The sequence below is a fragment of the Tasmannia lanceolata genome, unplaced genomic scaffold (assembly GCF_043159265.1).
Source record: "Tasmannia lanceolata isolate RefF3 unplaced genomic scaffold, GAP_Taslan_0.1 ptg000006l, whole genome shotgun sequence".
Taxonomy (NCBI): domain Eukaryota; kingdom Viridiplantae; phylum Streptophyta; class Magnoliopsida; order Canellales; family Winteraceae; genus Tasmannia; species Tasmannia lanceolata.
The window spans coordinates 40,766,864-40,775,379 of NW_027518683.1; the positions used below are offsets into that span (position 1 = coordinate 40,766,864).

Here is an 8,516-nt window from a genome sequence, read left to right on the forward strand (position 1 = left end):
AAGTCAAAAAAAAAAAAAGAGGGAAAGAAGAGGGAAAAGTGGAAAAGCAAAACGTGCTACTTAAGAAAAGAGCATTTTTATCCAACTTTTAATGACAAGGACCTCTTTTGTCCCTCGAAGATAATTTCTGAAAAGCATGGCTCTCTTGATAATTCCATATAATTTTTGTCCTCCGTTGGTAATTGATCCTCAGCATAATAAAGTAGGAAAACAGACAATGTAGCCAACTTGAGTCTCCCCAAGTGAAGCCATCTTTAGCTCAATTGAATAGACTATTTAAGTATTTAGTCAACAAGAAGCCCGTGAAAGAATTGAATAAAGTAACCCAAAGATGTGATTATAACAGAAGTAAAATGTAGATTAGGTTAAGAAGATACATTTCTAGAGGTAAATATAAATCACTATATATAATGTCAAAGAGTGGTTGCACTCATTTGAAGATCTCATTTCTTCTAAAACAACTCCAATGGCTGTCACTGTGAAGAACAGTAGGCTCTCAATGGCCATGGAGAGGACTGGTCAATGGTAATTTGAATAATATAAATCATGGGTTTTCTTTATTTCTATCTCCTTAATCATTTTCCTCAAATTTTTAAACTCTTGTGGGTTTTGATTGAATTCTGTTTGCTTTGTTTTTGAACAAAAAATTTTCAGGGTTTTTTCCCAAGAAATTCCATCAGATGTTGTGGTCGAGGTCGACGCTGCAAACTTCTCTCTGCATAAGGTAAGTTTGGACGACGATCTTATTGTGAATTTTTTTTTTTGTTTTGAAGAAAATTATGAGTTATAATTCTTAGGAAGCTGATAATTCTGACCCCCTTTTTTCGTATCTTCCACCGCATCTTATCGCCTTTAGACTCCTTCAGATTAGGCTGCCTAGAAAACCTAGATAAACTTTTTTATACACCAAAATTTCTAAAATATTTTTAATGCATATTATCAAATTCTAAAATCTAAATAACAACTAACTATAAAAATATTCTAAAACTTATGAACATACTATGAAAACAGAAGTTCATATTCTAAAACTTAAATAAAACTATTTTTGTAGTTCATATATAAGCAAACAGAAGTTCAGATAGTCTAATATTATTTAGTTTCTAAGTTCATCTAACACAACACCTAATGAGATTGAAAAATCCTGCAGATTTCCATTATGCTAATGAATTTCTCTAATAAAAGAGCCCAATTGGAAGAAAATAAGAAATCTAAAAGAAAAGAACAAAGGGAAAACCAAATTCTGAGTGGATAGAAGACTTTTTGTAAAATAAATAAAATAAAGTCTCTTGAATTTTTTGAAATTTTACTGAAAATACAAGAATAATACCTTAATTAAGAATAAAATTAAAGCATATTTTTTGTGGAAAAAGCTAGATTTTTGCTAACATAGATCAGATACAAACTCATCTCTTGTCTTAAAACTAAAGGCAATTTATTTTGGGGAATGTTATCAGCACTACTGTATTTTGATGAGGGCACTCCTCACTTTATTAAAAGTATGGTATGGCCCGCACTATAGGATGATCCAAACAGTCCATTAGATGGGTCGCAACCTAAATAGGTTGTGCCTCAAAAATCATTCCCATTGGTTGATCCTAACCCTACGATCTGAATGATAGAGGGTTGATCCTAACCCTCTATAGATCGGAGGGTTAGGATCAACCTATGGAAATAAGTTTTGGGGCACAACCTATTTAGGCTGTGGCCCATCTAATGGACGGTTTGGATCATCTTATGGTGAGGGCCATACAATACTTTTAATAAAGTTAGGAGTGCCCTCATCAAAGTACAGTAGTGCTGATAACATTTCCCCATATTTTAATAAATCAAGAAAAATAAAAAAAACCTCAAATATTTGTTTTGCTTGAAACAGATGTGATCCTAATATTATTATTTAATCCGTTGAGTTCCGATCCGAAGAGTAATCGAATAGTTTCTTCTTTTATTTTTGAATCATTAACTGGTCATCGAATGGCATAAATCTGATCCTATTAGGATCAGAGCAGATTGTGAAATCTACATTTGTAGATCTTATTTGAATCTAGCCGATTGACACCCTTAGATGAGCACAATAACTTTTATTATGGAAAAGCTGTCTAATTTATCTTCCTGATCATATACCGTTTTAAGCCCTTTTTTGGATTGTGAAAAATATATTTCTGGCTGAAAATCTTTTCTTTGGAAGATTTCTTCTTTTCATAATTTAGAGGGAAATAATATGATCATGGTTAATTTGGAGGGAGATCATCATAAATTGAAGGTCCCTCTAGCTCTGTTTGGCTGCAGGTAGTTAACAGGGAGGAGACAAACATTTGATTTACCTAAAATAATATGATCATGGTTAATTTGGAGGGAGATCATCATAAATTGAAGGTCCCTCTAGCTCTGTTTGGCTGCAGGTAGTTACCTTTGTAGATTAGTGGTATAAGTAGTTAATAGGGAGGAGACAAACATTTGATTTACCTAAAATTTACCTCATAGAATAGTGATAACTAGTGTTTGGTTGCCAACCTCGTAGAGTAGTGGGAAGGGGTGTCATTACAGAGAGAGAGAGAGAGAGAGAGAGAGAGAGAGAGAGAGAGAGAGAGAGAGAGAGAGAGAGAGAGAGAGAGAGAGAGAGAGAGAGAGCAACATTCTACAAGCCAAATTCCACCATTTTTGAGAAGTTTGGCTTTAGAAGTTTTAAGGAGCGGACATGTATGCCATGGACATGTATGCCATGTCACCGGACGTGCAATAATTATCTATGAAACTTGTCTTGTAGTCTCCAGGAATTTTGATGTTACATTGGCAACCAAAGAAAAGATTTTACTGGCACGCAAATGCAAAGCAAAATCACTAAACTATAATGGCTTTTGTGCACCCAAATAGGGTCACTTCAGCTTATCTTTTTTGTGCATTAAAACGTAGGGAATTTTAATTTACTTTCCAAAACTTCTCTAGAAATAGAAACATGGCCTTGGAGAATATTCATATCTAACCTAATTTTGTGTTATCTTGGCAGTTCATGCTCGTTGCTAAGAGCGGCTACATTAGAAAAATCATCGTGGAGTCCGAAGAACCCGATCTAACTCGAATTGTACTTTCGGATATCCCTGGCGGGCCCGAGTTCTTTGAAAAGGCTGCAAAATTTTGTTACGGGGTGAATTTTGAGATCACCGTTCACAATGTTGCCGCACTCAGATGCATTGCGGAATACCTCCAAATGACAGAAAAATATTGTGAAGGAAATCTCGCAAATCGAACGGAGGAATTCCTCCACCGGGTCGCCCTAACGAGCTTCTCCGGTGCCATTGCCGTGCTCAGATCATGCGAAGATCTGCTTCCCATGGCAGAAGAGCTGAAGATTGTGCAGAAATGTGTGGAAGTTGCAAGTGTCAAGGTTAGTTCTTAATACATTTGTTTAGTTAGTTCTTAATTCAAGAATAGAAATTGATATCTGCACTCTTGTATTTAATAACAACACTCCTCTCTTTATTTATACTTCTCTAGCATACAATCCTCTACAAAGCTAACGATATTCAAGCTGGAAAGTCTTTAATAAAGTGAGGAGTAAGATTATCAAACACGGGAGTATGAGTATCAATTTTCATTTTAAGATAATAATTTTGGGGAATCTCCTAAAGACCACCGCAGAAGGCATTTTGCGAGCGGGCTGTTGCATGAGAGAGCATCCACCTCAGATGAATTAAATAATTAGGCAAAATCTGTTAAAAAGTATCTTATGTGGCTGCTCTCTCTCATGCAACAGCTTCTAAAATTGTCCCTAGCAAATCCTAAATTTTGGAGGTCTGTTATGACATCAATTGAACTGGGCCACCATATAAATGGTCTCTAATCCTCATCCATTTAATGATACTTTGGTTGCCGGAATTTTTTTGTTCTTGGGACTTTTGTGGAATTTCTACAGGAAACCCATGTTTGGTTGGTCGGCCCAAAATAATCTCAGTAACCAAAATAAACCCGCACGAAACCCCAGGAAGGAAAAAAAAATTCTCCAAGGAATAAAAAATAAGCTTGTAGAAGAATTTTATTTCTTCCCAACAGCTCAAGCAACTAAAGAAAGTTACCAATCAAAAAAAAAAAACTAAAGAAAGTTTTTTTTTTCCACCACAGTCCGGTCAACCAAACATGGGTTTTTTTATTTTACCGGGATACTTTCAGGGAGTTTTTTTTTTCCACCAATCTCCCAGGAAGCTTTTTGTTCCACAAAAATCCCAAGAACCAAAAAAATTCCGGCAACCAAACGGGGCTCCGGCCGGGCCTCCAATTTGAACAGTTCAAAATCCCCATAAGTGGAATGTGGGGTCCACAAATTGATTGTCTTTTTAAGTTGGAGCTCGCCAAAAAATGCATTTATGACCCTTTCTCACGTAAATACCCTGATCAATTTTGAATGGTTCGAAATCCCTGTAACTTGAATGTGGGGCCCAAATATTAATTTTATAGTTGGGATTTATAGTTTATGGGAAATGATATATTATCTTCCTTTTCTAATCTAGTCCAACCCCCTTGCTGTGTAAAAAAATAGTCATAAACTCATAATACACTAGGTAGGAGTTGCTTGGGAAGGAAAAGGGGCTAATATATCACTCTCTCTCGGTCAGGGGTGGCAATGGTTCGGTTTGACCCGGACCGAATCAAAATTTGAATTGGTTTGGTTAAACAGACCGAAACCGAATTTTCGGTTCGGTTTCGGCTTGATTTCAGTTTCGGTTCGGCCAGTTTTGCCACCCCTACTCCCGGTCATAAACTCATAATACACTAGATGTGAGTGGCTAGGGAAGGAAGGGGGGCTAACATATCGCTCTCTCCCTTTCCTAACCTAGTCCAACAACCTTGCAGTGTTCAAAAGTTGCCATGATAGTATAATATACACTAGATGGGGGTGTCTAGGGAAGGAAAGGGGGATAATATCTCACTTCCCATTTTTTGGTGACAGCTCACCAAAAAGTACATTAATGACCATTTCTAACACAAAAAGTACATAAACGAGCGTGTCTTCTATTATTTTCTCTCTTTTTTTAATAAAAAACGAATTATTATAATTTTATTTAATAATCACTTTATTTGTTCCAGGCATGCACCGAGTCAAACTTCCCGACTCGGTCACCACCCGAGTGGTGGATCGAAGAACTCGCTCTCCTCAGCATAACCTCCTTAAAAAAAATAATCACCTCTATGAAATCCCATGGCGCCAAAACTCAAACCCTAGCCTCCGTCATCATAACCTACTCCGAACGCTCCCTCCGGGATCTCGTCCGGCAACACACGTCAGCTTCCGGCACCTCCACGTCAGATTCCGACGACCCCGACATCAGATCCCGCCAAAAAACCCTTCTCGAATCCATAATCTCTCTCCTCCCCTCAGAAAAATCCTCTCTCCCCGTAAGCTTTCTCTGCTGCCTACTCCGCGCCGCAATCTTTTTAAACTCTTCGATGAATTGTAAAAATGATATCGAGCGTCGGATCTCTGCTGTTTTAGAACACGTGTCGATCGGAGATCTGCTCGTACTTTCTTTTACTTATGATGGGGAGAGATTGTTTGATTTGGATAGTGTGAGGAGGATTATATCGGGGTTTGTTGAGAGGGAGAGGAGTGGAGATGTTTTTAATAGAGGCGGGGAGGGGTTTACTTCCTCAGTGGCAATGCAGAAGGTGGCGAGGATTTGTGACGCGTATTTGGCGGAGATTGCATCGGACGATGATTTGAGCATTTCCAAGTTTACGGGGATTGCGAATTTGGTTCCAAAGGGAGCTAGAAAGGTTGATGATGATCTTTACCGTGCTGTTGATATCTACTTGAAGGTGAGTTTAGAGGGGTGGATAGCTTTAGGGGAGTGATAAATCGACTCCCCAAATTGATAAATCGACTCCCCATGTGTCAATCTCTCGACTCTTTCTCTCTCTAACCCAGAGGAGAGAGAAAGACACATGGGGAGTCGAGAGATTGACACATGGGAGTCAATTTATCAATTTGGGGAGTCGATTTATCACTGCCCTAGTTTTATTGTAAGCTATGATCGTGTATTTTAGGTTTTTTGGGAGATGATTTTTTCGCCCCCTCTAGGATAATGCACCCCACTTTTAACGTGAATTGTGGAGAGACTTTAACCTTTTTGACGTCAAATGACTCAAATCACACTAAAAGGGGCCGCATTATCCAACGGGGGCGAAAAAATCGTCGCCCTTTGGTTTTTTCCAGGTTATTTTTACAGGAGTGCACTTCTTATAGTGCGCATGTTAGTGGTTTTTTTGGATGGAATGCTAACATGCGCTGATGAAGGCCCTAGTCTATATTGTGGCTCAGTGCAAGTTAGGGTTTTGTTGGCTTTGTTATAAAGAAGTGCCCTATAGCAGCAGTGCATGTTAGTCGTCATTTGGTTTGACTACTAACATGCGCTGAATGACTAAAAACTTGGAAGTATCTGTTTCCGGGAAATTATATGATGGGTGGCCTTATGTACCCGTGTTTTTAAAAAAAGTTATGGTACAGCCCACTCATAGGATGATCCGAGCTGTCCATGTGTTCAGCCACAACGTAAATAGGTTGTGCCCTACTCAATAGGATGATCCGAGTAGTCTATTTGTTTGGCCACAATGTAAATAGGTTGTTCCTCAGAAATCATATCTCCAGAATGATCCTAACCCTCCGATCTATAGAAGTTTCAAAAATTTTGCAGTCCGTCAATGGATGGAGGGTTAGGATCATCCTATGGATATGATTTTTGGGGCACAAGTTACTTTAGAGTGGGCTGTACCATACTTTTTGAAAAATACAGATTTATACCGCCACCAATCATGTAATTTCTCCTGTTTATCGTGCTCCTTTGCTTTCACAAGGACCAAAAGTACCGCATGTTGCATTGTTTGGATTTTCTACTGCTAACATGCGCCAGTGTCCCTCGAGTGGGACTAGAGGAGTGGACATGGGCCGGTTTCGGGCCGGACCCTTCTAATAATGGAAATTGTTTTCCTATTCCTCGCGACCATTCCATGCTCAGCAACTACATGATCGTATGCCTAAATTGGAACCCATGTTTATAATAAGATCAAAATTATCTTATTCATGAACTATGAACTTATGTTTGATTTCACCATTTATTTTCCTGTTTTGTTCTCAGACACACCCAGGGCTAGATGAGATCGAAAGGGAGAAAGTTTGCAGTGTCATGGATCCTCTTAAGCTCTCCTACGAAGCTCGTGTCCACGCCTCCCAGAACAAGCGATTACCCGTCCAGATCGTTCTCCACGCTCTCTACTACGATCAACTTAAGCTCCGAAGTGGCCCCGATGAAGCCTCTGATGTCTGCAACGCTGTAACAACTAGGCAGCAAATACAGGCTGATGTATCATTGATCAAAGAGAACGAAGCTCTTCGTTCCGAACTAACCCGAATGAAATTATATATATCTGATGCACAAAAGAACAATGGAGCTCTAAAGTCTTCAAAGAGACCCAAGTTCTTCTCTTCGTTTTCGAAGACTCTCGGGAAGCTGAATCCATTTCGTCATGGATCGAAGGACACGTTGAGTGTTGATGAAGGCGCCGACTTAGCTAAACCGAGGAGGAGGAGGTTTTCAATCTCATAAGTTGAGAGAGGAAGGTTTGGGGTGCCCTTGGTTTTAGATTTTTCTCTTGTTTGTGTGCTCATGAAATTTGGTTTGTGAATTCTTTTGGGTTTAAGAAGAGACCTTGTATTTTTATGATAGTTGTGTTCAAGTGTATTACATGTTTCCCATTTAAAATCTTAGTTGTAGAATTGTTGTTCGAACCTCTACAAGTATATTACCCACATGGGTTTGTAGTTTTTCAAGTCATCTCTTGGATGATAAGTTCGTAGATGGGCTTTGGTCTCTGTCTTAACTCAGTGTAGCTATCGTAGTGTTCTCCTCTATCTGATCTTACAATCTTGATTTTGTTTGTTGATTGTCTCTCTAGCTCTACTTTATATACTTTAAACGCATTCAATACCCCACTTTTTCCAAAGACGAGGTAAGGATACATGTAACAAATATGATCATAAATAAAGTAGATGAAATACTTCTTACCATTCACACTAAGAGTTGGAAGTGGTTCACGAATATTTGTATGTATGATTTCTATGCTTTCTAAACTCATCGTGGCACCATTCTTGGACTTGTTAGTCTACTCTTCCTTTATGAAATCCACAGAAGTCCTAAAATTAGTTAAATCAAGAGTCTCAAGGATTCTATCATTTACTAATCCTTTAAATCTCTATATAGAGATATGACCGAATCACCTATGCCTTAATATAGAGGAATCTATGTTAATTCGACTACATTTTACACCAACACCACTATATACAGTCAGGTAATTATATTGATGGAAAAAGCTCAGGTTCAATCAATGTAGGCCATCATTAAGAATACCATTTCCATTAAGAATACCATTTCCTATAATGGTGGAATCTTTAATCAGACCAAACAAAGAAGCATGAAATTAAGGTTCAAAGAACTTCAAACCATAGTGCAAAAGTTTAAATACAGATATCA

The 8,516-nt window shown here is 38.3% G+C and overlaps 1 protein-coding gene across 1 annotated transcript; it reads left to right on the top strand.

The window, feature by feature from the left end:
- Positions 1 to 369: 369 nt before the first annotated feature.
- Positions 370 to 7,866, top strand: LOC143880302 (root phototropism protein 2-like). The gene is made up of 5 exons (XM_077383178.1): positions 370 to 525; positions 655 to 724; positions 3,005 to 3,382; positions 5,080 to 5,808; positions 7,125 to 7,866. The coding sequence occupies exons 1-5, from the start codon at positions 467 to 469 to the stop codon at positions 7,590 to 7,592; spliced, it is 1,704 nt and encodes a 567-aa protein (XP_077239293.1). The 5' UTR covers positions 370 to 466; the 3' UTR covers positions 7,593 to 7,866.
- The last annotated feature ends 650 nt before the right edge of the window (positions 7,867 to 8,516 follow it).